Genomic DNA, 27,960 nt, shown 5'->3' on the forward strand with positions numbered 1-27,960 from the left:
CATCCACACGGGAGCCAGCCAAACCCGAGCAGGAAAATCTTTTTCCATTGGCCGAGAAAAACTCAGCCGCCGGCCGCGACCTTCGCTTCCGTCTCCGGTCTCCGCCTCCCCCATTCCCCCGGCCCCCATCCTGTGGGAGCTCCCGATTCGGGGGAGGAGGCAGGCACCCGCACCCCGCCGCCCGCCCCCCGCCTGCGGATCAGCGCCGTCGCCGATCGGAGGCCCCTCGCCTTCCCCCGGTGGGCGGCGCGCGGTGGGAGGATGGACGGCGGCGCGGGGGCGGCCGGGCACGGCGGCCCCGGCCGGAGGAGCATCTCCTCCGCCGCCGCCTCCAGGAGGAGGCTCCCGCCCGCCGAGAACGGCCACGGCCACGGCCACGACGGCGCCGCCTCCAGGAGGTCCTCCGCCTCCATCTCCCGGGCCAACTCCCCGTACGTGCTCGTTTGGATGCTCTAGATTTTTGGCCGTAGCTACCGCGTCTCTCTCTGTGGTTGGGTTTGGAGGAGCGTTCGGTCCGACCCTCGCGCCGCGTGATTGATTAGCTGGAGTAGCTTCCATGTCTCGCTTCGCTTGCAGCCTAGGAGCTCCCGTAGCCTGGATTTGGTCCTATTTTACGGAATCGATGGGGGTTACGACATCTAGATTGCTACTTTGCAGCCTATAACGATTCCTGGCAATTGCAGTAGAAAGTGCTGGATCCCATCCAACTGTTACGACATGCCTCTGCTTTTGGAATTTTGTGTAGCGTAAACTATACACATTTCAACTAGAAGCAATAGCTTATAGCTTGGCTACAAAACGATGTTGATTGCTTCTGTACTCGGGTTGGTCAACCATTGTTTCCGCTGTGAGATGGATAGAACTTTGTGCACAAGTTATGGGACTTGTAACTGAAAATGACACCTTGTGTAATTCGTTTTTAGGTCACTGACTGGCGAGAGAACTGTGAAAAGGCTGAGATTGTCCAAGGCGTTGACGATACCGGATCACACAACCGTGCATGAGGCTTGTCGGAGGATGGCCTCACGCAGGGTCGATGCCGTGTTGCTGACTGACTCCAATGCTTTGCTCTGCGGGATCCTCACTGACAAGGTGAGGAATATGTGCCGCTTCACTTTTCATATCTTTGCTGCCTTAGAGATTCATGATTTCTCACTGTATGCTGTCTTTTGACAATGCTGACCAGGACATAACCACAAGGGTCATTGCTCGTGGATTGAAGATGGAAGACACACCAGTCTCCAAGGTCATGACCAGAAACCCTGTATTTGTGCTTGCAGACACTCTTGCAGTTGAGGCATTGCAGAAGATGGTACAAGGTATGTGAATGCTCTGACATTTTTTCCGCACCTTACCTGCTGTATCTTAATGTAGCCTGAAAATTTTCCTTTTGTTTCCAGGTAAGTTCAGACATCTGCCTGTTGTGGAGAATGGTGAAGTCATTGCACTGCTGGACATTGCCAAGTGCCTATATGATGCTATTGCACGGATGGAAAGGGCAGCAGAGAAAGGAAAAGCAATTGCTGCTGCTGTTGAGGGCGTAGAAAAGCATTGGGGAACAGCTGCATCTGGTCTGTAGTTGACATATTCCCTGCCCCTTTTCATCTTCATTCTTTTTTTATAAAAAAAGAAGTAATTATGCATTCAGCTTCACCCCACCCTTCTCTTTTATGTTTTACCTGTATTGACCACCTGTGTTATGTATAAAATTTGCATTAATGGCTTTGGCAGTGATCCACTTTAATCCTTTCTCTATTTATTTTCCAGGTCCTAAAAATTTTATTGAAACTCTTCGAGAGAAGATGTTTAGGCCATCGCTGTCTACCATTATCTCTGAGAATTCAAAGTAGGTAATATCCTTTCCTTTTCAAATTAAGTGCCTTCTTGAGCATTCATATAATATAAGTGCCAGTCCAGAACAACTTATTTCCTGATCTTGATTGCTTAGAGTGGTCACTGTTGCACCAACAGACACGGTGTTGACAGCATCAAAGAAGATGCTGGAATTAAAAGTGAGTTCAGCCGTTGTAGCAATTGAAAACAAACCTGGGGGAATTTTGACGTGAGTTCTTTTTATCAATCTTATTATAGTAACATCTATTTCTAGATCTGCTTGAAGATAAGCCTTGCATTGTTTTCTTTGACAGCTCTAGAGATATATTGATGCGTGTTATCGCCCAAAATCTTCCTCCCGAGTCCACCACAGTTGAGAAGGCAAGTCTCGTTATAATTATCTTTGTATTATTATAGTCATGTTTCGTTATTGTGCACCTTCTTGTCAACTAACTGCCACCATGTTTGAAACTCCCTTCCACAGGTCATGACCCAGAGTCCTGAATGTGCCACAATTGACACCCCAATCCTTGATGCCCTTCACACAATGCATGATGGGAAATTCTTACATTTGCCTGTTCTAGACAGGGGTACGTATGTGAACCATGAATGAGCTAAATCCAGCTGATATCTTTTGTAAAACTGTTAAAGTGTGTATGCCATGCTATATTTATCCAGATGGCAATGTTGTGACTGTTGTTGATGTTCTTCACATAACACATGCTGCAATTGCAACGGTGAGTGGCAACTTCTGCTTGGATCTAGTCCTGAATGTTTGTGTTTCCTATGCTCATGCTTTTGGGTTTGAGGTGGGTTTGAGGTTAGAAGCCATTTTTGACTGTATGATAGTGCCCACAACACTCAGTTGTCCAGTTTGCAAAATAATATGTTATTTTAGTGCAGTTTGTATTACTTGTTATGCACTGCAATGTAGAAGTAACTATAGTAACTTTCAGTAGACTGCAATGCAAGTTACACAGACTGTTATATTAGTGGATGTCTACTCAACGGATCATGCTTGAATGCCTTACTGCCATTTTATGTTTAGGTCGGGAATACCGGAGCAGCTGGATCTGAGGCGACATCTGCCATGATGCAGAGGTTCTGGGATTCAGCAATGTCCATTGGACCTCTAGATGATGACGACGACTCCAGAAGGTCAGTATTATTGCCCTTTCATCCCAATCTTACGTTCTGATTAGATTGGGTGTCTTCCGCGTGGCTAATTTACCTGGCATTTTCTCAGTGAAGGATCAACAAAAGTGGCATCTGAGGCAACAGATATAGGAAGATCTGCCTTTTTTCCAGCTTCTGGTTTATCAAGCACTTTCGGGTTCAAGATTCAGGACAAGCAAGGCAGGATGCACAGATTTAACTGCGGTATATATCCTTATGTTGCTTCACGCGAAGTTGTTTTAATCATCATTTTGTCTTGGTGATTTAAATTGCATTCTGAACTTCATGGTTTTCAAATGTCAGAAACGAGCAGCTTGACAGACCTGATAACCAGCATTCTTCAGAGGGTCGGCGATGACATTGATAGAAAAAACCTTCCTCAAATTTTGGTAATTTGCTGAATCTACATGCCTTTGTCAATATGTAACCATACCCACATCGCAATTTCAAATTTATAAGTTTCTATTCATTTGCGGAACTGCTTCACAGTATGAAGATGAGGATCATGATAAGGTCATACTTTCATCAGACAGTGACCTTATAGCTGCTGTTGATCATGCAAGACAGATTGGTTGGAAGGTAATTTCCTATTTTCATGCAAATATGAGTAGATGACTATTCTTTGTACCAAGGATATGCTCATTTAGGCTCCTCTTGCAGAGTTTGCGGTTGCACTTGGATTATGTTGGCGTTGGCCGCCGGAAGAGAGGAGGCGGTTCTTCAGATTTTGAGTACGCTGGAAAGGATGCATGGGCCTCCGCGTACAGTGCTGTCGCCGCCGGGGCGGCTCTAGTTGCCGGCCTTGGGGTAATGGCTTACCTGAAACGAGCGGGTTAAGCTTTGAGGCAAGCACAACAGGGAGCACATTACTGCATTGGAATGACCAGAATGGCTGTGTAATTAATTCTTGTGAGGAAAAAGAAAGAAAAAAACTGTAATAATACTTCACGGCAGTGGATGACCGCCTTCATACTACACGGTGTTGGTCAAAGTTTTGGTGGTTGGAAGTCTCCATGATTACTATGGCTGTCAGTGTCGCGCTTGTATTTGTATCATAAATCACATGATCAGTATACAACCGAGAAGCATGATTATGCCTTCATTTGTGCTGTTTCCGGAGGATTGTTTGCCTATGAAGACGTGTTTGATATAAATTCTGGTTGACCTTGCTGTGCCAAGTGCTCCTTCGGCTGCAAATTCTGCGTTTTATTATTGAGCGTGACTTCAAATTCAGTCGCGTCTGGCTGACTTGTGGTGACTGTATTGGGGGGAACTCTGAGACGGCCGTGAAGTCGCATGAGCAGTACCGGAACTGGGCCTCTTTCTATCGAGCGCTTACGTTTGCACTTTTGTGCTCATGACCATGACAGCCCAAGTAGGACCAACCCATCATTAGGGCCCAACTTTGGAACGCCCCCGAAAACTACGTGCGGCTCTCAACTGTTTCCGCATGGACTATGGGTCCATGGCGGCCTGCACTTGCCCTGGGCACCGATAGCCCTGCTACTGCTGGTGCTGCTGTTCCTGCTCCTATCCACTGCGCAGTACGGACGCGCAGTGGGCGTGTGGCCGCGGCATTCTGGTGCCACGGCGCTGCGGCAGCAGCTCCACTAGCTCAAGTTGGCATCGGCGCGGCGCGTGTCCCGCCGGCAAGGGTCAGGCCGGCACCCGTATCCTTGGGTGCGCCACGATCCGACAAGCAAAACGGCACGAGCCGTGCCGGGGCCCTGCCGATCGACGACAGGAAGTGCAGGCGCATGTGCCGCCGCCGGCAGCGGCGCGGCAGGGGACCAGCAGGGCGTAGATCCGGCACCAGCCACCACCTACGTACATGTATGAGGGGCGAGAGCGCGCGCTGCATGCTCTGGCAGCCGTGCACAAGAGCATTCAGAGCAAGTATAGTAACACTCTCTCAGCCGGCAAGGAGGAGCCACATCATAAAAAAGCAGCGAGATCAGGAGAGAGAAACGGGAGCGGGCGGCAAACTCTTCGCCCGGCTGAATGATCATTGCACTGCTGCATGTGGGCCCAAATTAGCTGAATCGGCAGCACGCAGCCGGCCGCAGGCGCAGCAGCGGGCGCATGGCCGCCCGCCAGCCGGCTGCGTTATTGCTCTTGCTCTCAGAGAGAGGCAGGGCCCGGACGGGTGGGCACTGCGGCCGGTCGTGCTCGAGAGCTCGACGACGGCTAGAAAGACAAGGCCGCACTGGGCGAGCCGGCGGAGGAGCCGCTGCGCATGCGGCATGCCCGGGTCCCCGGATCTAGCTAGCGCCACACATGGCATGCATGCATATCGTCTGCTCTGGCACAAGTCGGCCGCTCCTGAATCCTGATACGGCCTTAGGGATCGGTGCAGTGGCGCCGAGCAGGCCGTGCCCATCTCAGGTTAGACAAGACAAGAAGGCTGGCTGCTTGGCTGGCCGAGCTAGCCTTCCTCGAATGCACGCGGCCGCCAAACCCGAACTGCGCGAGTGCGGAGTGCCCACCTCACACCGGTCACCGCGCCGCCGTGCGCGGTCGCGCGCGCGCGCCTCGGCCGCCCGTACGCACCCTGCGCTAGCTTGTCGATCTATCGCCGCCGCGGCGCTTCCCCAGCGCCACACGCCGTGCGCGCGCACCGCTTCTACTATATCGGCTGCGGCTTGGCGCTGCGCGGGGTTGGCGCTCGACCATCGTCTGCTGATGTCATATGCGCATGCGCCTCCATCCCCCCGGCGTCATCTCCAGCCCGATCGGAGCCACAGCATATCCGACGTTACTTGGGCTTCCGTATCGATCGTGCAGCGGCCGTGCGTGGCATCACTTGCCTGCCGTGTGCACCAGCTGCACGCAGCAACACTTTGAATTGGATTCCAATCTTGCGGCGACCGAGAGCTAGCTAGCTGTCTGTTGGAACTCTGGGCGATCAGTTATTAACAGATCCGAAATCTACGGGACCAGTGCAAATGGAGCGCTAGCGGGCGACTGGACGATCATTCGACAATCGACGGCGTGCATGGTCCCTAGCAGAGCTTTTTGCCTTGATGAATCAATTCCGATCACTGCCAGTCCGCCACGCATATCATGTCGTCCTTGCATCATGGTGCTAGCTATCGGATGCGAAGGAATAGCACGCATGCATTGATCACATCCACGATCAGTAGCACGCATGCATTGATCACATCCACGATCAGTACTACTCCCTCCTTCCCTGTTTATAAGGCATACACGTATATCAAGATTCAAACCTTGTCATCTTTGACCAATAATTTGACTATTAAATTTTTATTTTTATAATGCAAATTTCATATGATTGGATTCATAATCAAATATATTTTACAATGATTATAAGTTTATAATCAAAAGTGATATAATATATAATAAATAAATGGTCAAAGTGTTGTTTAGAAGACCGTATCATGTTCCACCATGCCTTATAAACGGGGAAGGAGGGAGTAGTAATGAGTATCGATCGATCGTGCATCGCATACTCTGTGCCCACCGGCTACACATATGTATGCATACCTCCAGGGCTCGAACGTTCTGCAGTAATAATAACTAGTAACTAGGTATATAGCCCGCGCATTTGTGCGACTAGTATTAAAAACTAAAAAATTTGCATGTTGTTGTATCCTTACTTAAAAGTTATACTGTTTTTTATATATATACATCATTCTGTTCATTATCGTAAATTATGTCTTATTGTTGATTAAAACAATTCAACTATGATCTACCTATAATAACAATTTGATTTGTTCAGCTTTAATAATATTATACAGATAATTATTCTTATTTTCATTTTATTTTGATTGATTATTGTTAGCTTTAGTTTTTATTAATAGTATATATTTGTAACTAATACATAGCTAAATGGTATTTTATATTTAATTTTTCATAATGATATTGGTGGGTGATTTTTAATTAGGCACATGAGTATTTTAGTCTAATTTTTATCGTAATGGCAGTGATGAGTAATTTTTATTTTTCTATTTTTCTCCGATTAACATCGAAATTTTTAGACCATGAGAGCGAATTTGGAGGCTCCGTTTGTTGACCAAATAATAAGATAATAGATAACTTTACTCCTACCTGTCGTCGTCGGTAGCGATTCCCGCATGCTTGCGTCGGATGCGGCCCGATACGGCCCACCCCGTCCGCCGGCTGCTGTAGCCCCTACCGTCGCCGGAGACCGGCCGGCGGGGCGCGGCGGTGTGACCACTGACGACCAGTAACCACCGGCCGCCCCATGCATCCCATACTGTCGTCCTAGCTGCTAGTACGGCGGTAACGGAATGATCGTGCATCGACCATGATTTATTGACTCGGACGACGGTCGGAATATACCGATCGATCGTCGTCAGGCACGCGGCTAGGGGTGACAAAGTAAAAGTAAAACGCTAAGTGGTGTAGTTAGTACTCCTGCTTAGCCAGTGAATGGAGACGACGCCGAGACTTTAATTAATTTGCAGATCAAATCAACCGGATTCTGCGGTTTCTACTACCGCGTGCACACATCCTCTTGTGCTGTGCTCTGTCGATGAAGAATATATGAAGAGAACAGAAGAAACAAACGGACAGCAAGAGCAGCTGTAGATAAGGAAAGCGCATCTGTCTCATTCAAACCCCAGACCTCTCCCTACTCACGTCTCATTCTCTTTGCCGGTCGGCAGCCATTGATGCTAGCTCCATCGGACATGCAGCAAATAAATTATACTAATCAAAACCCTTGTCTCAATGTCTGGCTGCTATCTAGTATACTGTTGACCCGTGGACCGGCCCGGCCGGTGGCACTCCGGCCGATCCAAAGCGAAGTGAATGGCTGCCATTTATACACCATCTTGTTCATGTTGGAGAGGATTCGTGCCGGGGAATATTAATTATTGGTGGAAAGAAACACGGGTAGATGAAGAAAATTAACTAGCGGATTCGGATGGATGGATTATGTATGAGAATAACTGAAAGATGAATGCCCAACAAAATTAAACCAAGTGCAGGTAAAGCGCACTGTCTGTCGGATCAGTTGGAAGCTCATCGGCGCAGTCTGCAGTGCAGTGCAGGCCGGGGGTGAAATGTAGTGGGAGCACAAAGAAAGTCGCACAGTATTCTACTGTAGCGAAGCTAGTGCAGTAGTGGTGACGTGGAGATGCCAATGCAAGACCGACTTGGTCGGAACGGAATCACGCACCCAATCAAGGCCAAGTCAGCAAAGTAGTACTAGTATAAACGCGATGCCAAAACTGTCGTGGAGACCGATTGGCAGTGAATTGCATTGCGAGTTGAGAAACCGACAGCTTCCCAGTTGCTGCAGCCTTGAGAGTGCGCAGGAACTCAGGCTTGACAGAAACAGGCAAGTCCACGCCCGCTTTCGATGTGAAACGATCGTTGCGTGCGTGGCTCCAGGCATCCCTCCAGACCACTAGCAGAGAGAGGGAGTCAAGAGTCTCAGCGCGTTTGCTCTTGCTCGCGATGGAACGAGGATGGATCTGTAAACATCACGAAGTGCATCCCCGTGTGAAATCAATAACCATAGATGCCTAAAGGATTAAACGCAACTTTATCCGGCGCCACTAACCACCTTGCCCACCACTTTCGTATGCTGCTTCTTTCTTTTCGACAAGCTTTAGTATACTAGTACTCCCTCCTTCCCTGTTTATAAGGCATACACGTATATCAAGATTCAAACCTTGTCATCTTTGACCAATAATTTGACTATTAAATTTTTATTTTTATAATGCAAATTTCATATGATTGGATTCATAATCAAATATATTTTACAATGATTATAAGTTTATAATCAAAAGTGATATAATATATGATAAATAAATGGTCAAAGTGTTGTTTAGAAGACCGTGTCATGTTCCACCATGCCTTATAAACGGGGAAGGAGGGAGTACTTGATTACACTCTGTCAAGAAACACTACTGCCGTTCCCTGATTAAGAACATCATGCACCGGATAACACCTTTTCTTTAAATAGTACTCCGGATAACACCTGCAAATAAAGTTTCACTAAAGCATGCCCGTCACCTAACCTACTGTCCCTCTCATGGCGAGACTGCCATGCCCCAAGCAGAAGCAGGGTTGGGGTTGCGCTCGCCTCCAGCTGGAGCAGGCGACCTGCAACTGCAATTATTCTATGGTTCAGAAGGGGGCGCGTGTGCTGCGAGTCTGCGCCCGTGACAGCGTGCTTAGTGTAACCACCACCAGCAGATCGATGTTGTTACTAGAATACTAGCATAGTTATCTGCCTCCGCTAAAAAGAAATTCCCGCATGTTTAGCAACCGCCGCGTTGCGCAGGGGGAGGGAGGAATCTGTCGGGCACTTTCCCCCCTTTCCTACGCCGGCTCACGTGTTCATCGTTGGTTCTTGCTCCGCTCGCAGTCCCTCGCCCCGTCAATCGGTCGCGGTCAGTGGTGCGCGTTGCTGTCGCGGGACGAACGATAAGTTTGCGCGTCGAGGGAACTAATCGCTGGCAGGCGGCGCTGCCACTCGGCGACTCCGACTTGGCTCCCAAGTGAGGAGGCGCCACAGGTTTCAGAACCACCGCGAGTTCTTGCTGGATTCGCTGGGGGCGGGGCCGGGGCCGGGGCCGGGGCGGGGGCGCGGACTCGTCGGGCCAGCGCGATGCAGCAGCAAGGTAAGGCCGAATCCCGTGGCGCCTCGCTTCAAAGTTGCAATCTTTCGATGCTTTTGAGCGATCCTCGAGTGCGATTTTGGGCCTGCCTGAAGAACGGAGGTTGGAAGAGGAGATAGGGTAAGGGGGAGATTACGCCAGGCCCCAAAAAATGCAACCGATTTGTCTTGGATTTTGTTGCTCTGCTATTTGTAGGAGCGGAATGCTACAACTCATAATAAATATTAGGGTCAGTTGGATTCATGCCACTCCAACTTCTTGAAATTGGATTTCATGTTGAAATCCATGCCATTGAGTGGCATGATTTTGAACATGAAATCCAATTTCACGGAGTTGTGGTGGCATGAATCGAATTTTCCCTAAATATTATATGGCTTTTAACAAGTTGAGTTCTTGACGGACGATAATAGCAACAGTGGCCGCGGGGGTGGTTTTGGGATGGACGCTCACTTCAGTGGCGAGCGCCTTTCTTGTCAAGTGGGTAGCGATAGGATTTAGGGTTATGAATTTGTCCATCAATTAATGTAGCAAATTGAACTGTAGTCTTAATGATGCCTCTATGTGATAGCATTTAGTTGCTTTGCGTATGGCGTGCTGTCATTTCCTATCTCTTATAAGCAAATTTTGCCTATGGTTTTACTGTTTCAGGCTTAGACATACACAAACTACAACAGGTAGTGAAGACCCGCTGGCTGAAGTCTCAAGAAGTTCTGCAGATACTACTGAATCATGAGCTGTTCACGGTCTCACATAAGCCCCCACAGAAGCCACCAAGTAATAAATGCATCCTTTGGTTTTAGCCTGTAAATACGATCAAAGCCTGCGCTTGGTTGCTTTAATCCTGAATGTGATTCATTGAACCAATCCCGGTTCCTGATACTGCAGGTGGTTCTTGGTTTCTTTTCAACCGAAGAGTGCTCCGGTACTTCCGAAACGATGGATTCGAATGGCAAAAGAAGAAGAATGGGAAGACCATTAATGAAGCCCATGAGCGCCTCAAGGTCCATTCATTTCTAGATTCATGTCTAGGTTCCATATCTTTCATGAAGTTAATAGATATATTTTGCTAGTCACAGTATGTTCAGGAGTCGTCAGCTCGATAAGTGGATTAGTTACTGATAGGTGTTTGTGGTTAGAAATGAATTAAGCAGGCAATAGGCACTTCCATAATAAAATGTCTAGCTAAGACCATTTCTCTTTTGATGCTGGAAATTTCAGGTTGATAACGTGGATGCATTGAATTGCTACTATGCTCGTGGAGACAAAAATCCCACATTTCAGAGGCGGATATATTGGATGCTTGATCCGTAAGAATTATTTAGTCACTTTTCTCTTTTTGTTCTTTCTGGTTCTGAAAGTCTTCATAAAGATGTTTCACCCTTTGGGTCTTTTCACTCATGGATGAATATATGACCATTTCGTCTTCATAACTACATGCAGTATTTACATTCTTCATAACTCCACACAGTACTTATATTTGCATTAACTTACATTCACAACAAATTCTTGTCAATGGCTTAGTTTACTTGGTGCACTTGTGTTACTCTGAACTTCTACATCTGAAATTCCCAATAGCTAGAAAGAGTTAAATACACCAGCGGCCCTCGAACTTGTCATGAGATGCCATTTAGGTCCACGAACTCGCAAAATCGAAATCTAACACCCTGAACTTGTTAAGTTGTGCCACTTAAGTCCATACCCCTTGACGTAGCGCCATGTGGCATGACTATATGCAAAAAAACCCTTCAAATTAGCCATCTTCTACCTTCACATCCCAGCACGGGTAGGCAGCACCCCAGCGCCACGCCATGGCCCACGCGCGGTCGCCGCCCTGCGCCCCCGCGACGTCGGCCCCGCACAGGCGGCAGCTGCGGCGGCATGCGCGAGCAGCAGCAGCAGCAGCGCCGCCGCGGCTTCGGACCCGCGGCCCAGCGCCGGCGTCCTCCGCCAAGGCCCCTACCACAGCCTCATCTACGACGCCTTCCAGGAGCGCGCCACCTTCGTCTCCCACGCTCGAACCGCCGGGCGCGCTGCGCGCCACGGCGACGCCTGCCTTGCCAAGATCTGCGGCATCATCGCGGCCGACGAGCGCCACGAGGCCGCCTACACGATAGCATCCGCCAGGGCCTTCGAGACAGGTCCAGACGGCATGGTCACCATGCTCGGCGAGCTCATGACCAACGGCCGCGATGAGCACCTCTTCGATCACTTCTCGGCGGTTGCGCCGCGAGCGCCCTGCGGCGACGCCCGTCCTCGTCCTCCATGGCCTGCCGCCGCCACGCCCTCCATGCCCCGACCCGACCCCCACCTTCGCTGGCGACACCGCCGCGGCCTCGACTCGCCGCCGCCATCATCGTCGGCATGCGCGGCGAGCGCGAGCAGCAGCAGTAGCGCCGCGGCGGCCTCGGACCCCGCCGCCTGGCAACGGCGCCCTCCCGGCGGGCGGCGAACCTCGAGCCGCCGAACCTCCATGGGCCGCGGCGTGGCCGCCGCGCCGCCATGGCCACGCGCAATGGAGGCTCCTCGCCGCGCGCAGGCCCCGGCCGCGCTGCGCGCAAGCCATGGCCGTTGTCGTGTCGCTCGAGGTGGGGTGGCGGCGACGAGGGGCTGGGCGGAGCTCGAGGCGTGAGGGACGGGAAGGTCGCGTGCGGCCCTTGTCGCCCGTATTCGCCGTCGGAGAGGAGAGAGGCGCGGCGCGAGAGGGGGGTCCCGCCCGGCCGCCGCTCCTGCGCAGGCCGCTCGCGCCCGCCGCCGCCGCGCGCAGATCAGCACGCCGGCCGTCGCTCCCGCCGCGTGCGCCCGCCACCCACGTGGATCCGGCGTGGTGTGGCTGCGGGCGGGGCCGGCGGATGGCAGCGAGCGGCGGAGCAGAGCCGGACCCGCCGCCGCCGCCGTGAGAAAGGGGAGGGAGCGAGGCGCCGCCGCCGCTCCGCGCAGGGTACCGAGCAAGGGAGGGAGGAGGGCGCAGTGGGGGAGAGGAAGCGTGGAGGGCCGGCGAGGCGAGGCGGAGAGGAGGGGTGCGCGCCAGCCGCTCGCCGGCGGTGGGGCGGAGGGGGCGCGCCGGCGTGTGGCCGATGGGGGAGGAGGCGTGGTGAGAGGAGGAAAAAAAAAGAAGGGGCCTTTTGTATATATTCATACCCTTTGAAGAGTTATGGACCTAAGTGGCACAACTTAACAAGTTCATGGTGTCAGATTTCGATTTTGTGAGTTCGTGGACCTAAGTGGCACCTGAGGACAAGTTCGAGAGCCACTGGTGTATTTAACTCGCTAGAAAGCACCCTGAGTCCATTGTATTGAAGAAACCATTGATGTGGATTGATTACTAGATGATAAACATGAACGGCAAGGTGGTAGTCGAGATTTCGCCCTCACGCTGGAGGCTCTGAGATTAATCTCTTCTACTTCTTGCCTACCTAACCCTAGGACTCATGACAGCCTTTTTATAGACATAAGGCGCCTGCTAACAGATCTAACCCAAATAAGATAACCCTAACCGCGTGTACTGTTCACGCGCTACAGTACTCCTAGGCCTGTGGCCGGCCCACTTGCCATAACATCGTGCACCTCCTCTGTTATGGTGGGACGCATAACATTGTACCAGTTTTTTACACTTTTGTGGGTGCTGCAAAATGATGTGGAGATCGTGTTTTTGAAAATCTAAAACCTACATTAATTAGGATCTGCCAACCAGCTGTTGCATTTCCTGAACTAACAAATTCTAGGCACTGATGGTAGTGTACCAGTCATGATACAGTTCTGAAATGATGGTATTGTACCTGAGTTGTTATGACCTATGACTTTTACTTTTAATTATGATCTGTTCTTCTTATTTTATTTTATTGAAACTCATTGGCCAGTATGTGAATCAATTTGCCTCTTGATAAGAGCAATTCATCTTTGCAGGGCTTATGAACACATTGTTCTTGTCCACTATAGAGATGTTCTAGAGGTTTGGCTCCTTTTCTCTTTCTTTTGTCAATGAAATATGCAATTTCAATTATTAACAATTAGGACGTTTTTGGCACTATTAGCCAGACAAGATTCTACTTTGGTAGTCAACAATATTACAGATCAAGATTTGAATTGGATGCATCTTTGAAGATTGGTTTGTGTCGCGTCTCACCTTAATTTGTTGATTGCTTACCAGGGCAGCATTTCAGTATCGGCACGAAATGATTCTTCAACATCGAATCAGAATGGCAGTGCTCGCAGAGCTGAAGTACACAGTTCACCCGGTTGGACAAGTGAGTTAGTTTTACCATGTCCCAATTCATCCAGTCCAGGATCTGCAGAAGAAGTTAGTTCCCGAACTGTGATCATAAACAATGAAACAAATAGTATAAGTGGATCTGATTGGATTCAACATAAGGCAGCCTTGCGGAAACTTGAAATGCAGTTGAGTCTGGAAGACAAAGAAGATTCCTATGTTGTAGCTGAGGAAGTTCCAACAAATAATGAGCATGTTATTTTCCCTGGGATTCAGATTGTGGAGCCAGACAGTTCTGCAAATTTTGAGGATATCTTTAACGTACTGGACTTCAGTAGAGATCATACCAAAGAAACTGGAAACAACCCATGTCCCAGTGCTATTGATGTGTTAAAAAATTCAGGTGAAATAATCCCATATGCTAGTAAAACACCATGCACTCTGATTCTTTCATTTCTAAGAACTCGCAGGGAGATGTTGAAATCTTTCTTAAAATTGGTAGTTTTTGCATTTATTTTTTTATAATCAGACACGTGGTTGGAGGAGGATCAACTTGAGGCAATTCTGCATCCAGCTTCTATGGCACCAACCGAAAAACAATGGTTCAATATCCATGAGGTTTCTCCAGAATCGGCGTTTTCTTCTGAAATTACAAAGGTACCATATGGAACTATAGATTAAATATCGCAACAACATTCCATCCTTATTCTTCTTTTCTATCGGCAAGATATTGAAAAATGCAGTCATTTTTTCATGCATCGTCATGTGGTATTTGTATGCTCTGATGGAAAATGTAAGTTGTTTTAAACTTGTACAAAGGAATTAAGAACCTTATTGGGTATTGTGATTATGATACATTAGAAAGGATACATCATTTTTTTCATAAAAGTGATAGCATTTAATTAGCAAGGGCATAAGAAGGAGAAGTGGGGGGACAAGTAGCTACAATACTGGTCTATACTAGTGTTTGAAAAGGACTAGTATAGAAACATCCGACGGTTCAGATTAATTGTATACTAGTACAAAGTTCACTAGTAGTATATGTGAGTAATATAGGTAGTATAAGTGTGCTATGGGAAAAAATATTAATGATATCAGGATTCAATTTATTTGGACTATCATTCTAATTCCATCTCTTCATTTTCATTTATAAATAAAAAATAATTACAGAATTACCCTTACATTTAGAGAAGAGTCGTGAAATAAAAAATGGCATGCTTTTAGAATTGGACGGGGTAATACTATATATAAACTATCATGATCTTAGTGTGCTTGAAGCCTAAGTTATTCTATGAAGCCTAAGTTATTCTATAGTCTTCAAGGACATGAAAAACAATTTGTTACTTAGGGCAAGCCTGCATCAAGACTAATTTTGCAGTGATATTACTACACTGGCTGGAAGCTTATGTAAATTTGGTGCAGGTTATTGTTTTAGGAGACTTCATTTGCAATCCTTCTCATAGCTCATTGGAAATGCTGTTTGGTGATGTTAAGGTACCTGTGGAAATAATCCAGCAAGGTGCCATCCGTTGCCACACTCCATGCCTTAATGCTGGAAAAGTGACAATGTGCTTGATAGATGGGAATGGGAAACCCTGCAGTGACGCACGAGAATTTGAATTCCATGAGAAGCCTACCAAGAGCATGATTGATGGAAATGAGAAAGCATGCAATGAAGCACAAGATATCAAAGTCCACAAGATACCTACTAAAAGTAATGACGAGCTATTGTTGCTGCTCAAATATGTGCAAATTCTTTTTGATGGTCATGGTTGTGACATATTTTCAAATTTTAGCCCACAACTCCCAAATCCTGGCTGTGGACTCCTAGTTAACCAAATGGATATTATGAGGAAGACATATGAGCACCTAGACCCTGAGAAGACAGTAAATAGCGTCATGGAAGTATTGCTTAATGACAAGTTTAAGCAGTGGCTATCATCCAAATGTGAACAGAATAGTGATGGGGATCATTTGCTTCCTAAGCAATATCACAGTGTTATACATACAATTGCAGCCTTGGGATATGACTTAGCTTTGAAGCCACTGCTTAGTTCTGGAGTACCTATAAACTATCGTGATGCAAATGGATGGACTGCTCTACATTGGGCTGCAAGATTTGGCAGGTATACAAAACACTTTAGTTCACATGCCGTATAATACTAACTTTTTTATTTCCATGGTCAAGTTTCAAGTGGGATCTTGCTGGTTACATATTTCCTGCTGTTTACATTCCCATGTATCAATTGCCAGGAACCTTTTTATTTTTGCAACTGGACACAAGATATTCCTTGCATAATCTAAGGCAGTCGATATCTTGTGTTATGACTTTCTCTAATGCGTGTTTCCTCCTGACTTTGTCGTAATTATGAAAAAAACAGGGAGGATATGGTTGTGGCTCTTCTGACTGCTGGGGCTGTAGCTGGTGCACTTTCACATCCAACGTCAGAAGATCCAGCTGCCAAAACACCTGCTTCAATAGCTTTGGCATTTGGTTTCAAGGGCCTTTCCGCATTCCTTTCAGAAGCACAGTTAACAACTCATCTTGATTCTATTGAATCCAAAGAAAATGGAAAGTGTGAAGGCAAAGCTAGTGGAGCTGGAATACGTAGTGCTGTGGACAGAATATCGGATAAAAGCACCCATGTGCGTGGTGGAACTAATGATCAGCTTGCACTTAAGGATTCCCTAGGAGCTGTCCGAAATGCTGTCCAAGCTGCAGCACGCATACAAGCCGCGTACAGAGTGTTTTCCTTTAAGAAAAAGAAAGAGACGGCTCTTCAGAACAGCTGCTTGTCCGTTCATGAGACAGTTGCAGTTTCACATGGTATGCTGGAGAAAGCTGCATTATCTATCCAGAAGAACTTCAGGTGCTGGAAAAAACGTAAAGAATTCCTGAAGTTGCGGAAAAATGTCATCAAGATACAGGTAAGTTTGCACAATAAAACATGCGCAAAGGAATCAACGTATGTACTACCTTGGTTGAAACATCAAAAGGTTTTGTACATCTGATAGGCTAATTCTTATCTTTGTCCTGATAGGCACGGGTGAGAGCTCATCAAGAAAGAAAGAAGTACAAGGAACTAATACGGAGTGTTGGTGTCCTTGAGAAAGTGATGCTTCGATGGTACCGAAAAGGGGTTGGTTTGCGGGGCTTCAATTCTGGAGCGATGCCAGTTGATGAAGAGGTGGAAGAAGACGTTGCCAAAGTTTTCCGGAAGCTAAGAGTGGAAACAGCCATTGATGAAGCTGTTTCAAGGGTATCATGTATCATTGGGAGTCCTAAAGCAATGCAGCAGTACCGAAGGATGCTTCAGAGGTATCAACAAGCAAAGGTGAATATAGCAAAGGATGCTTCAGAGGTTCCAACAAGTGAAGGTGAATTTTTAGTCACAACCTTGACATCTATTAATGGTGTGCCATTACACATTGCATGAGAAATTCTGTGAAACGATTTTTGAATTGAAAAGGTAACTTTATTGTTCACTTCGGACTAACTAGGGAGGTTTTCCCGATTGCAGGGTGAACGGTTGGTGCCTACAGTGATGGAGCAACGCGCAAGCCACCCACTGTTCTCTTTATCTCCTGTGGTGAAGAATCTCTTGGTGAAGAGTAAAGCCGTGGTGACTGAAAGGACAGTGGATCCAGAGGAGAAAACTGAAAGTGATTCAGTACCGTCTCCAATTCATGGTGAACGCTGTGAGTGTACATAGCAACGTCATGTGCAAAACAGCTGACTTAAGGCTGAAAGTCGTGAAATGTGAAGGGCTTTGTACATGAAGAAGCCTCAAAGGCCTAGATAGAGGTAGATGAAGCCCACCTCATTCGATGTATCGTGTATATACCGTGTGTTCACGAGTAGGTTTGCAGTAACTTCGTACTATATATGGTAGTAAAAATGGGCAAAGCTGCTGTAGCACCATGCATCATGTAAGGAATCTCAGTTTTTTTTTATGAATCATGTAAGGAATCTCAGTTGCCATTTGCCTACGAGAAATGCTCCCATCTCTTAAACATGGGATCAAATGATGAACGATGATCACCTTTGCATTTTTCATTACAGATTAATAGAATTAAAAATGCTAAATTATAATCCCACTCCAGTTCTTCAGACAGTGACATGCCAACAGTTCAACACCAGTGGTTTCATGCTTTTTTTTTTGAACTGAAAACAGCGAGGGAGGCCCCCGCTGTAAGAGGTTTCATGCTTTTGGCATCAGCTTTCAAATGGAGCAACGATCAACGAGGACTCGGCGCATTAAACTTCTCCGGCTGATCAGAATTCTGATGGCTCAAGCTACTACCAACAGAATAAACAATCAGGCAGGGTGCGAGACACTGGTGCAAGCACTGGACTGGACAAAGACAAACACAAGGCGACTGACAGTCTCCATTGAAGGTGAAAGAACCAGAGGATTAGGCGCCTGTAACCACTGGCATTAGTTTAAAGAACAGCAATCAGTGCATCACTTTGGACCTTTCGAGGCGATTAACATATTGCAGCAGTAAGGTACCGTCGCAATATGCTACAGGCCACACATTAAGGTGTTGTTCGGCTCCAGGACTTTTTTCAAAAATCCCTATCACATCAAAAAAATCTTACTATTTTATAGTATTAAATAAAATCTGTTTATAAATGTTTTTTGACAGCTGAGTGCTTTTTCGCGAGACGAATCTAATGAGCCTAATTAATTCATAATCTGCTACAGTGATGCTACAGTAACCATTCGCTAATCATAGATTAAGATACCTCATTAGATTCGTCTCGCAGTTTAGCCCCAGAGTTCTGCAATTAGTTTTATAATTAATATTTATTTAATACTTTTAAATACTAAAAAATTCCAGAGACTTAAAAAAAGTCTCTGGAACCAAACAACCCCTAAACAAGCTCCGTGACATCAGGCAAAAGGCATTTCATCAGATAAAGCCACACCAACAGGCAGTTTTCAGTAGAATAATCGGTTGGTGGGAACTTCAGGACGACAAGCTGAGGGCCGACGATGGCGACCCATGTTTTCGTCAAACAAAAGCTCCATCTTTGAATGTGCCATTTACATTTTACAGTTTGAACCCCATACATCGTGAAGAAGATGCATACAAAAATGCCAAGAAATGCCTGCACAAACGACTAACACCTACTATGTACAGCTGTAAGTTCCCGGGCAAAAAGTGGAACGAAAATTTCTCTCCCTACGGCTATATTACAGTGGCAGAGGACATCTGCAGTTAGTGAATGCTGCTGGACTTTTTCACACGCCTTGACTTCAAGAAATTGTCGAGTAATTTGCTGCACATGCCTTGATTTCAAGAAATTGTACACTCAGTTTTGCAGCTTGGTCAGATGGTGCACAATGGAATTGAACATGGGTGGTTTCATCTCCAGCGTCTTTCCACCTGAAAGGACGAGAAAAATCAATAAGCTTAAAAATATCAACACCAGAGCTTGCTTTAAGAAAGCATCACATTTCTTTAGAACCCCTACCAACAACTTCAGCAAAAAAGGTGGTGCTAAGATATATTAAGCTTTTTAGATCTTGATAGTTGTCTAGCAGCACTATTTTGATTCTTAAATTGACGAAACCAAGTTTTGGCTTAATATCCACCTTGACATGCCTATTAAACAGTGGTTTTGAATAAGTTTACCTAACTGCAGGCCACATCCCAGCATTCTAGCGTTTAACAGGGCCCCTAACTCTGCAAATTGCTGCCCACCTGTATAGCAATGTGAAGCCACGGTGATGCAAAAACTTTAACGATATTAAGCAACAATGTTTACTACTTATTTATATTTTAGCATGCACTGTGACTGTGTCAGTGTTTATGTTAAAAAAACATAAGTGAACAGAAAAGAAACAGATAGAAAGAGAAGCATTTTCCACAGCATATTATGAATTATATTGTGCTTAAGTATAAGCATTCAGCAATCAGACATGTTACAGCAAAAGAAAAAAGAAAAGGAACTAGGGGAAAATGAACTCCTGAGGCAAGGAGAAGTCAAGCACTTACTCTTGAGAACACGGAATCTTTGACAAAATTCTTTGTGCCCCGACTGGTGAACGGTTGGTGATATCCTCCACTATTTTACACTCCATATGAGCCTACTTACTGAACTTGATCTTGATTTAGAAAAAAACGGGCTACTTCTCTGTACAATTGCTCGCCCTCGAATGGCTTGGAAACATAACCATCCATTTCATATTTCAAGCATTCTTCGTATGTTGCTTGGATAACATCCGCCGTCATGGCCAATATTGGAGTTCTCCATCGCTGAACGTTTGCACATTCTAGCGGAACTTCTCCACGCTCTATTTGCTCATTGAGATCTCTTTCCATCACTCTAATCCTTCTTGTGGCTTCAAATCTGCAAAAGGTACCACATGTATGATAAAGGAGTCGCGCAAGAAACCTAAGCAATCAATGAAAAGAGCAAATAATGTGTATCAACTGAATAGCTAAAGTAGGGTGACATGACGAGAAGCCAAGGATAAGACTCACCCATCCATTTCTGGCATCTGTATGTCCATGAAACAAGCATCAAAACTGTGAGGAGGTTTCAGCAGTGTGATTGCTTTCTTCCCGCTGTCAGCACAAGTTACTTCAGCACCATACTTCTTAAGAGCACCTGCAGCAACCTTGAGATTTACAATGTTGTCATCAATCACGAGGATTTTCTTCTTGTGAAGAAGGCTGCCCAATGTTAAATTGCCAACTACTCCATTCCTGCAGTTGACTTTATCTATCCCACCCAGTGCTCTCTGTAGAGAGACCTGAAGCATACTCGCACGAAGTGGCTTCATAATTACATTCAAGTGGAATTCCCTGGATATATGCGAACTGTTCCTGACAGAACTTTTAGGGTTCTCCAAAAGAAATAACTTCGGAGAGTTTGGCTGATCTTTGTTCCTCAATTTACTAACCAACATAGGCATGGAATGGGATTCCTTCAGCCAGGTTTCTTTGTCAATCAGCACAAGCTTTGCAACCCTTAATCCACAATTTACTTTAGAAAAAATATACTGATCTAGATCAGTTGTCAATTCAGTCTCAACTCCCAGTCTCTGCAAATGGTACTTGGTAACCTTGGCTCGGACCGGTCTATGGTCAAACACCAATGCACTGACCTCTTTAAATTCTGATGGTTTATTCTCGTTTCCACTAGAACGGGCCCTCGTAAGTACTGCAGTGAAGGTGAAAGTAGAACCAACTTGGGGCTTACTTGCAAATCCGATCTCTCCCTTCATTAGACCGACCAAGCATTTGCTGATGCTTAATCCAATGCCAGTGCCCCCATGGATGCGAGCGATGGACGGACCTACTTGCATGAAAGGGGTGAAGACACGGGACTGAGCTTCGAACGGAATACCAACACCAGTATCTTCAACTGATATTATCAAGCTTACTGTGTCAGATGCCCCAGGTGCAAAAGGCATCTCACATGAGTTCAGTTCCCTATTAAAATGTCGAAAGTTTTCCCAACTGCACTTCCTGTTCACCACAGGGTAGCCACTTAAGGTATTTGCACACTGAGTTCCTGTCTCAACATCTAAAGAAGGCATGACCTCTTCAATGACATGAACTGTCAAGTAGATATGACCTCTCTCTGTGAACTGAGGAAAATAATAAAACTCTTAGCCAACAAAGAATCAATAAATATTTAGATACAAATATACAAATGGATCATATTTCCATTTACTATCCATGTAGACAAAATATCTTACTTTTATGGAGTTCCCGACAAGATTTGTAATTATCTGCCTTATTCTGCCGGGATCACCGATTAGTGTTTCTGGAACTTGATCAGAAACATACACTGCCAACTGCTCCCATCGTATGCCATAGTAAAAAACAGCGAATATAAAGTCAGTGCCATTATGAAAAAAATTAGTAAAACTGCAGTGACAGCATGGATGTACTCTCTGATTACCTCCAGTCCTTTCTGCTGAGCTTTCCCACAAAAGAGAGATAAAATGTCATCACAAACTGTTCTAAGATCAAAAGGCACCGTCTCAAGCTCAAGTTTACCAGACTCGATCTTCGCCTGATCAAGAACCTCGTTAATGAGTGAAACCAATGCTTTTCCACTAGCTTGCGCAGTTCTAACATAATCCTGTTGTGTTGTGTCCAAATCAGTATCCATGAGCATTTGCAGCATTCCTGAAAAATTGGAATCATTCATATCCTTGTACTCATCTAACAATGAAGATTATTGTACGGATGATAGATTAGGCACTCACCTAGAACACCATTCATTGGAGTTCTGATCTCATGAGAAACAGTTGCCAAGAACTGCATCCAAACAATGACATGGAATTAATAAGATCTCCTTTTAACTTAGATAAGTAATATGTAATCATCAGGTCATGAGGAGCAACAGTAACACATGTAACTATTATGTGCAGTGAAGCTAATCACCTGAGACTTGGCAACATCTGCATCCTCTGCACGCTTCTTGAGCTCAGTCATCTTTTGATAGTCATCTTCAACTTTGGCAATCCGTGTTACAGTAGCATGAACTATGTGTCCAATCAGTAAAGCAATCACAAGAGTTCCAAACGATGACGTAATTGCCAACCACGGCCATGGTGGCTTCTGAATGAACCTGTTAAAGATAACCAGATCAGACAGATAGTCTATCAAAGAACTGGCTACACAGACAACCTGCCATTCTGAACGCATTCCAGCTACAGGATATAAGGATTTATAAAACAACAAATAAATCACCTGCAGTGCATCTCATGCTTCCTTGACGGGTCACCAAAGTTCAGTGTGCTCTTATAGTACATGCCACTGCCAGTATCATTCGAACCGTACATACTGATTGGCCTCTCATTAGTAGTATCATACACGTTCACCATGATAGATTGCTTGCCTGCGAGCTGGTGAAGCAACTTATCAACAAGTGCTTCAATGTCAAATATGCCACCTAAATAGCTGTTTGCACGAAAAAAGAAGTCAATGGGAGAATTCAGCTGCGTGAATCGTGATAGGAGGGTAGGCAGACTAGTGAAAGCTTACCCTATAGCAGTCTGAATGCGCTCTTGCGGCCTGGCATTTGGGGGAAGCTCAGTCTTGTACACGGTGTAGGTCAAGATTACTCCGAGGCGATTATTGAGCAGCTTAAAAGGAGCAGTAAGAACACCCTTCCCAGATTCTCTTGCTCTGAGTACGTTTTCGCGGTCCTCCTGTAAAGGGCAAACGATTAGTTGATTTGACAGATAAACCCTGTTGCTCATGACACAACCATTTTTTTTTACCATCAGTAATTTTGTCCCGGAGTACAAAGAAGGGGCAAAAATCTGTGGTGAAAAAGGATGTAGCAACAGAAGATGACTGATGAGATGAGCACTTCTTTCTTTAAAAAAAAAATTGGTGAGCACATGGGGAACACCAAAGATTGCAGCTTTTTTTACGGCCCTGGGCCTGCGCTGTGAAAAAAGATGAAATCTTGAGAGGGTGGAGGCGAAGGAAGGGTGCTCACGTTGCCGGAGAGCATGTCGAAGGAGATGACGTGCTTGTAGGCGTTCTGCGCGAAGATGACGGGAGCGTACTCCTCGGCCGGCTCCCGCACCTCGGCGTCCCCCGCCTGCTTCTTGGAGGAGTACATCTTCTTGATGCTCCACCCCTGCTGGCGCTCAAACTGCTCTCGCTCAGCGTGCGTGACCCGCACCGCGTACGCCACCCCGCTCGTCAGCGGGCGCTCGAACGCCGTCCTCTCCGCGTACCTGGCGAACGTCGTCTGCGGCAGCAAAATTTCATTTCATCATGGCGTAAATCGAATCGATTCGCCAATCGCCATGCCATGCCAAGGTCACAAGGTGGGGATGGATTGAGGTAGTACTACCAGGCAGCAGCAACCTACCTGGTCGATGGCGGACGGAGTCTTGGAGTGGTGGAAGGTGGAGACGAGGATGGCGAGCGCCTGGAGGTGGTTCATGCTGACGTTGAACTGGTCCTGCAGCATCCGCGCGCGCTCGTCGCACATGCTGGCGAGCAACTCCCGGCGCTTGTCGACGGCCTGGTTGCTCATGAACCAGAGGATCCTGAAGGAGATGGCCACCCAGAGCAGGAGCCAGAGCGGGAGCAGCCAGGGCCAGCGATCCCGCACCCAGCGCCAGCTCCAGTTGATGTAGTAGCTGCGCAGGAGCGCCCGCGGCGTCCTCGCCGACAGTTTCTCCGGCAGCGGCAGCGGCAGCAGGAGGCGCATCCTGTCGAGCCCCAGGAAGCCCAGCTCCGCCGCCTCGCCCTTGTCCTCCATCCCCGCCCCACCGCCCCTGCCCCCGCGAGCTGTGCCGGTCATCTCTGAGCTACATGGCCTCCCTGGCTGCGGCGGTGGTGCTGCTCCGGCGACCGAGGCCCGCCGCGCGCATGCTCCGGCGGGCGTCCGCGTGGTCGAGGAGTCGTTCGGGACGGGGGCGACGGACAGGGGGCGCGGGGAGCTCGCTCGCTAATTTATGGATGCCGCCGTGCTGTAGCTGCCGCCTACCCGGCCACTGTTGCCTCCAATTGAATGTCCCGAGCGAGCAGGGGAGCCGCGAGCGCTTTCGTTCCTCCACCCACCCCTGCCGGCCGGCCTCTCCCTTGTGGCTTGTCCAGTACCACCAGCAGCAGCAGTAGTCTCTTGGCCCCCTTTCTCCCTCCTGTCTCTCGACCTGATTCTTGCCGCTCGGGCTCCTCTCCTCCAGGAAAGCAGCAGCAGCTAATCTTGGAGGCGCGCGCTTTGACCTTGTGAAGAAGGGAGGCGGCAGGGAGGAGGTGAGCAGCGAGGGGGGGAGAACAGCAACAGGAACCCAAGCAAGCAGAGCTGAACAGGAAGCTAAGCTAGGAGGGGTGGGAGAAAGAGAGGGGAACAGAGGGATGGAGATGAGATTGGAGGGCGGATTGGAAGAGGGAGGGAGGAAAGCAGCAGGGTGAGGTGAGAGGGGGGAGGGGGGAAAGGAAAGCAGCAGGGGGAGCAGAGCAGCCGCCCGCACCGCACCGCAGCGCAGTAGGGCCAGGGTGGTGGTAGGGGAGAGGAGAGGAGAGGGAGGGTGGGATTGGGGAAGAAAGAAAGAAAAGGAAGGGGAGGTGGCACCAGTCACAACAGTGGGAGAGGCCAGCACGCAAGTGGCTCATCTCCTCTCCGGGGGGGGGGGGGGGGGGGGGGCATTCTCCTTCCCTCCCTCCCTCCCGGCCTCCCCTTTGGCACGGCTCTATCCCCTTCTCTTCGTTCTCTCTCACTAATCTCGTATGGTTTCATTCACGGCTCAGCTCTTGCATCAACAAGTGATCGGCCTAATAACTCGATGACGTATTCTTTCTAGTGTTTCATTAGAACCTAGTAAGTATATTATTAGGATAAATTTCACATAGCCGCGAACGAGAAATCTATATATGATGTGCAACTCAGAGAACTGTAACAATCTGCTTAGTTGGATATCAAAATGTTGGGGTGCCAAGATTTTTCACTATAGCTTTGGCAAGTTTTGAATAACACTTGGTTAGCTGGACTACTTTTTTAACGCTCAACAAAACGAGTGCCAAAATTTGTGGGTTCGCTCACATTTTGAATGCGAACCAATCAGACCCTACCATCTAATTTTATTTACTGAAATTTTGGGAAATTTAGAATAGAACTTGATTAAACGAGTGCCAAAATTTTGTTGGTTAATTTTATCATACGTTGGCATATCGTGAAAGTTAATTAGATATTTAATATCATGAGAGTAAAATAGAAATTTAATGAATCATACTATAAATATGTATTATACATATACACATACAGTCATACGGCACATCATTTTTCTAGTAAAAGGTATCAACGCGTGTATAATTGCAATTCTAAAATAACTTGAGTTTGTGTGCCAGATTTAATATTATAAACATTCTTGTTGGCACGCCACATGCTAAATGATAATACTTTCATTAAACAAATAGATTAATGGTGAGGTTTGACCATAAGGGTATTGTTTATACGTACATATTAAAGTAGAGAAAGAGATAAACAAAGCTAGAGTGAGATTCCCACGCTCTGTAACACGTACTTATACTGCTGACGGTGGTATTTTATTAGTATTATCGTAAACGTAAACCAAGGAAACCGCACGGACGGTAAGTCAGTAGTAACCAGAGCCAGCTGCAAGCCATCCATGTGAGTGACGGCTGAGGATGGTGATACGCGTGGGACGGACGATAAGGGGAGGGCGGGTGGGCCCCGCATAAAGGCACTTGGGGACAAGTTGTTGTCTTCCGTGTTCCTTCCACAGGCGGAGGAGACGGCGCCGCGCCGATCAGCTGCCGGTCGCTGCCTGGCTGCTCCTCCATTCCCTCTCCTGCTGCTGCCGCCGCCGACGACTCTGTAACCCCGATATTTCAACATGACCCCGTATCACGTATCCGATATGTATCTGCGTATCCATATTCGATACTCCGATATACTTTTGTGCCTTTGAATTTTGCAGAAATTTGACATATTCACGTATCCGTATCGGGCCGATTCTGATACGCCTATCTGTATCGATGCTACATAGGCTGCTGCCTCTCTAACTCCAATCCTCTCCTGCAGCTGCTGCCTCTCTAGCTCCTCCAATCCCTGGCGCCGTCTGGGCCACGGGCAGCCGTCGTCGCTCCCATCCCTGGCGCCCCTGAGCTCGCCTCGTGTACCCTAGCGACGGAGGCGGAGGCGGAGGAGAAGCCAGCCGCCGCTCCCCGTTGGTTTGGTTGGACGCTACCCAGCCGTCTTCCGCCCCAATTATATGAGAGAGAGAGAGAGGGATCGTAGGGTGAAGTGAACCCGATCCGTGGATGGATGATGGATCTCGCCTCATCTGGTTTTGGTTCCCGGCCTGATGGATGCATGCAGCCACAGCCCACAAGAGTGAGAGGGGGATGGGCACAGTGAGTCATGCGCCGCGGCCGGACCGTGACATGTGCCGACAAGGGCCTTGCTTCGTGTAGGGGAGGAAACCTAGAATAGAATACTTCCTTGCTTCTCTCTCTGACGTGGCACGACAGCGCCAGCTCGGACGGTCAAGGGAACCCAACGAAGGAGGCCCCGCCAGCTGCAGTAGTACGAGATCATCTGCGCCGCTGCAGTACGAGCAGCAGCTTTGATGGCATGGCATGGCACGTCGTCAAATGAAATCCAAGCACGAGCAGTAATTTGTAGTACTTACAATTAACCCATCCCCTGAGTTACAATTATTACTAGAAAATTAACCCACTCCACTCCACCCCCTGTTTCCTCCCGCTTCCCTTCCGTGCGTGCTGCGGCGCATGTGCACACCAAATAGTACTAGTATATATATATATATATATATATATATATATATATATATATGTATATATATATATGTATATATATATATATGTATATATATATATGTATATATATATATGTATATATATATATGTATATATATATATATGTATATATATATATGTATATATATATATATATCTTGGGTTTATTATTAGTTTCCCCTCTCCCCTGCGTTGTGTTAGTAATTGCGCGACAGTGCCTGCACTGTCCATTTTTAATGAAAATACTAGTGGAGTGGAGTGGCATCATTTAACCGCGACGAGGCTATGAAAGAGTATTAACAGCTGGTACCAGTGACCTGCAGTTGGCGTCGTTGTTCAAGCTCCAGCAACGAACAAGAAAAGGCCGGCCTCCGTTCATGGCTCTCGGTAAGTAGTGATCAGTAAGTACTCTCTTCCACAGACCGGAAGGAAGCGCAGGCTACGACAAAAGCTGACCGGGCGAGTTACTAATTGGCTGCTCGCCCCAGCACCGGAAAGATCCATCCGGATTTTCTTCTTCATCATCAATAATGCCACGCCCGCAAGTGATTAACGACCTTTATTTCTCGCTCCTCCGTCCATCAGCTCGATCGGTGTCTGTCCAATGGCTAAGTTTAAGCGCGCCGTGCCAAGGGTCAAGCCGCCATTATTAGATATTAACCCTGTACTAGTGTGTTTGCATTGTGTGGTCGCTGTGCTGTGCTGTGCATGGATGATGCCATTAAATATGAACTCTCTCTCTCTGCCATTGCGGCTAGCTCGGCCTCTTCATGGTCCGGATTTAACGGTTTTTGGTTTGCTTCCAACCCAAACCAGAAAAAAATTACTGGTCTGGTGCGGCTTGGTGGCGGT

At 47.2% G+C, this 27,960-nt stretch overlaps 3 protein-coding genes across 6 annotated transcripts; 2 read left to right on the plus strand and 1 right to left on the minus strand.

Annotated features, from left to right (window-relative positions):
- Positions 1–5: 5 nt before the first annotated feature.
- LOC120709099 (CBS domain-containing protein CBSCBSPB1-like) lies at positions 6–4,124 on the plus strand. 2 transcript variants are annotated; one of them, XM_039994622.1, is made up of 14 exons: positions 6–431; positions 924–1,092; positions 1,187–1,319; positions 1,401–1,571; positions 1,768–1,846; positions 1,949–2,062; positions 2,148–2,214; positions 2,318–2,423; positions 2,512–2,570; positions 2,882–2,991; positions 3,080–3,213; positions 3,313–3,398; positions 3,499–3,588; positions 3,670–4,124. In XM_039994622.1, the coding sequence occupies exons 1-14, from the start codon at positions 262–264 to the stop codon at positions 3,844–3,846; spliced, it is 1,665 nt and encodes a 554-aa protein (XP_039850556.1). In that variant the 5' UTR covers positions 6–261; the 3' UTR covers positions 3,847–4,124. The 2 variants fall into 2 exon arrangements, with proteins under 2 accessions (XP_039850556.1, XP_039850557.1); XM_039994623.1 differs by having other exon boundaries at positions 14–398.
- Positions 4,125–9,118: 4,994 nt separating this feature from the next.
- LOC120709103 (calmodulin-binding transcription activator 4-like) lies at positions 9,119–17,885 on the plus strand. 2 transcript variants are annotated; one of them, XM_039994626.1, is made up of 11 exons: positions 9,119–9,626; positions 10,272–10,397; positions 10,509–10,624; positions 10,842–10,930; positions 13,527–13,572; positions 13,771–14,233; positions 14,360–14,487; positions 15,253–15,956; positions 16,212–16,758; positions 16,872–17,208; positions 17,352–17,846. In XM_039994626.1, the coding sequence occupies exons 1-11, from the start codon at positions 9,614–9,616 to the stop codon at positions 17,354–17,356; spliced, it is 2,574 nt and encodes an 857-aa protein (XP_039850560.1). In that variant the 5' UTR covers positions 9,119–9,613; the 3' UTR covers positions 17,357–17,846. The 2 variants fall into 2 exon arrangements, with proteins under 2 accessions (XP_039850560.1, XP_039850562.1); XM_039994628.1 differs by having other exon boundaries at positions 9,121–9,626; positions 15,325–15,956; positions 17,352–17,885.
- An 857-nt stretch (positions 17,886–18,742) lies between these two features.
- LOC120709104 (probable histidine kinase 3) lies at positions 18,743–24,849 on the minus strand. Of its 2 annotated transcripts, XM_039994629.1 has the most exons (12): positions 23,690–24,127; positions 23,309–23,566; positions 22,846–23,012; positions 22,552–22,761; positions 22,243–22,429; positions 22,065–22,116; positions 21,755–21,984; positions 21,549–21,647; positions 20,326–21,437; positions 19,837–20,191; positions 19,474–19,542; positions 18,743–19,224 (listed from the first exon to the last, which is right to left on the minus strand). In XM_039994629.1, exons 1-10 carry the CDS (start codon positions 24,125–24,127, stop codon positions 19,933–19,935), a joined length of 3,012 nt encoding a protein of 1,003 aa, XP_039850563.1. In that variant the 3' UTR covers positions 18,743–19,224; positions 19,474–19,542; positions 19,837–19,932. The 2 variants fall into 2 exon arrangements, with proteins under 2 accessions (XP_039850563.1, XP_039850564.1); XM_039994630.1 differs by lacking the exon at positions 19,474–19,542 and having other exon boundaries at positions 18,748–19,224; positions 23,690–24,849.
- Between the last annotated feature and the right edge of the window lie 3,111 nt (positions 24,850–27,960).

The sequence above is a fragment of the Panicum virgatum genome, chromosome 5K, assembly GCF_016808335.1.
Source record: "Panicum virgatum strain AP13 chromosome 5K, P.virgatum_v5, whole genome shotgun sequence".
Classification (NCBI taxonomy): domain Eukaryota; kingdom Viridiplantae; phylum Streptophyta; class Magnoliopsida; order Poales; family Poaceae; genus Panicum; species Panicum virgatum.

Excerpts from the sequence above, each read along its gene's own strand:
- LOC120709103 (XM_039994626.1), top strand. Across the intron at positions 10,398-10,508 it reads GCCCCCACAGAAGCCACCAA|GTGGTTCTTGGTTTCTTTTC; the intron begins GTAATAAATGCA and ends CTGATACTGCAG. Across the intron at positions 10,931-13,526 it reads ATATATTGGATGCTTGATCC|GGCTTATGAACACATTGTTC; the intron begins GTAAGAATTATT and ends TCATCTTTGCAG.
- LOC120709104 (XM_039994629.1), bottom strand. The coding sequence starts at position 24,127 with ATGACCGGCACAGCTCGCGGGGGCAGGGGCGGTGGGGCGGGGATGGAG. Across the intron at positions 22,762-22,845 it reads CGCATTCAGACTGCTATAGG|CTATTTAGGTGGCATATTTG; the intron begins GTAAGCTTTCAC and ends TCGTGCAAACAG. Across the intron at positions 20,192-20,325 it reads CAGATGCCAGAAATGGATGG|ATTTGAAGCCACAAGAAGGA; the intron begins GTGAGTCTTATC and ends TACCTTTTGCAG.
- LOC120709099 (XM_039994622.1), top strand. The coding sequence starts at position 262 with ATGGACGGCGGCGCGGGGGCGGCCGGGCACGGCGGCCCCGGCCGGAGG. Across the intron at positions 2,424-2,511 it reads TTTGCCTGTTCTAGACAGGG|ATGGCAATGTTGTGACTGTT; the intron begins GTACGTATGTGA and ends ATATTTATCCAG. Across the intron at positions 2,571-2,881 it reads CACATGCTGCAATTGCAACG|GTCGGGAATACCGGAGCAGC; the intron begins GTGAGTGGCAAC and ends TTTTATGTTTAG.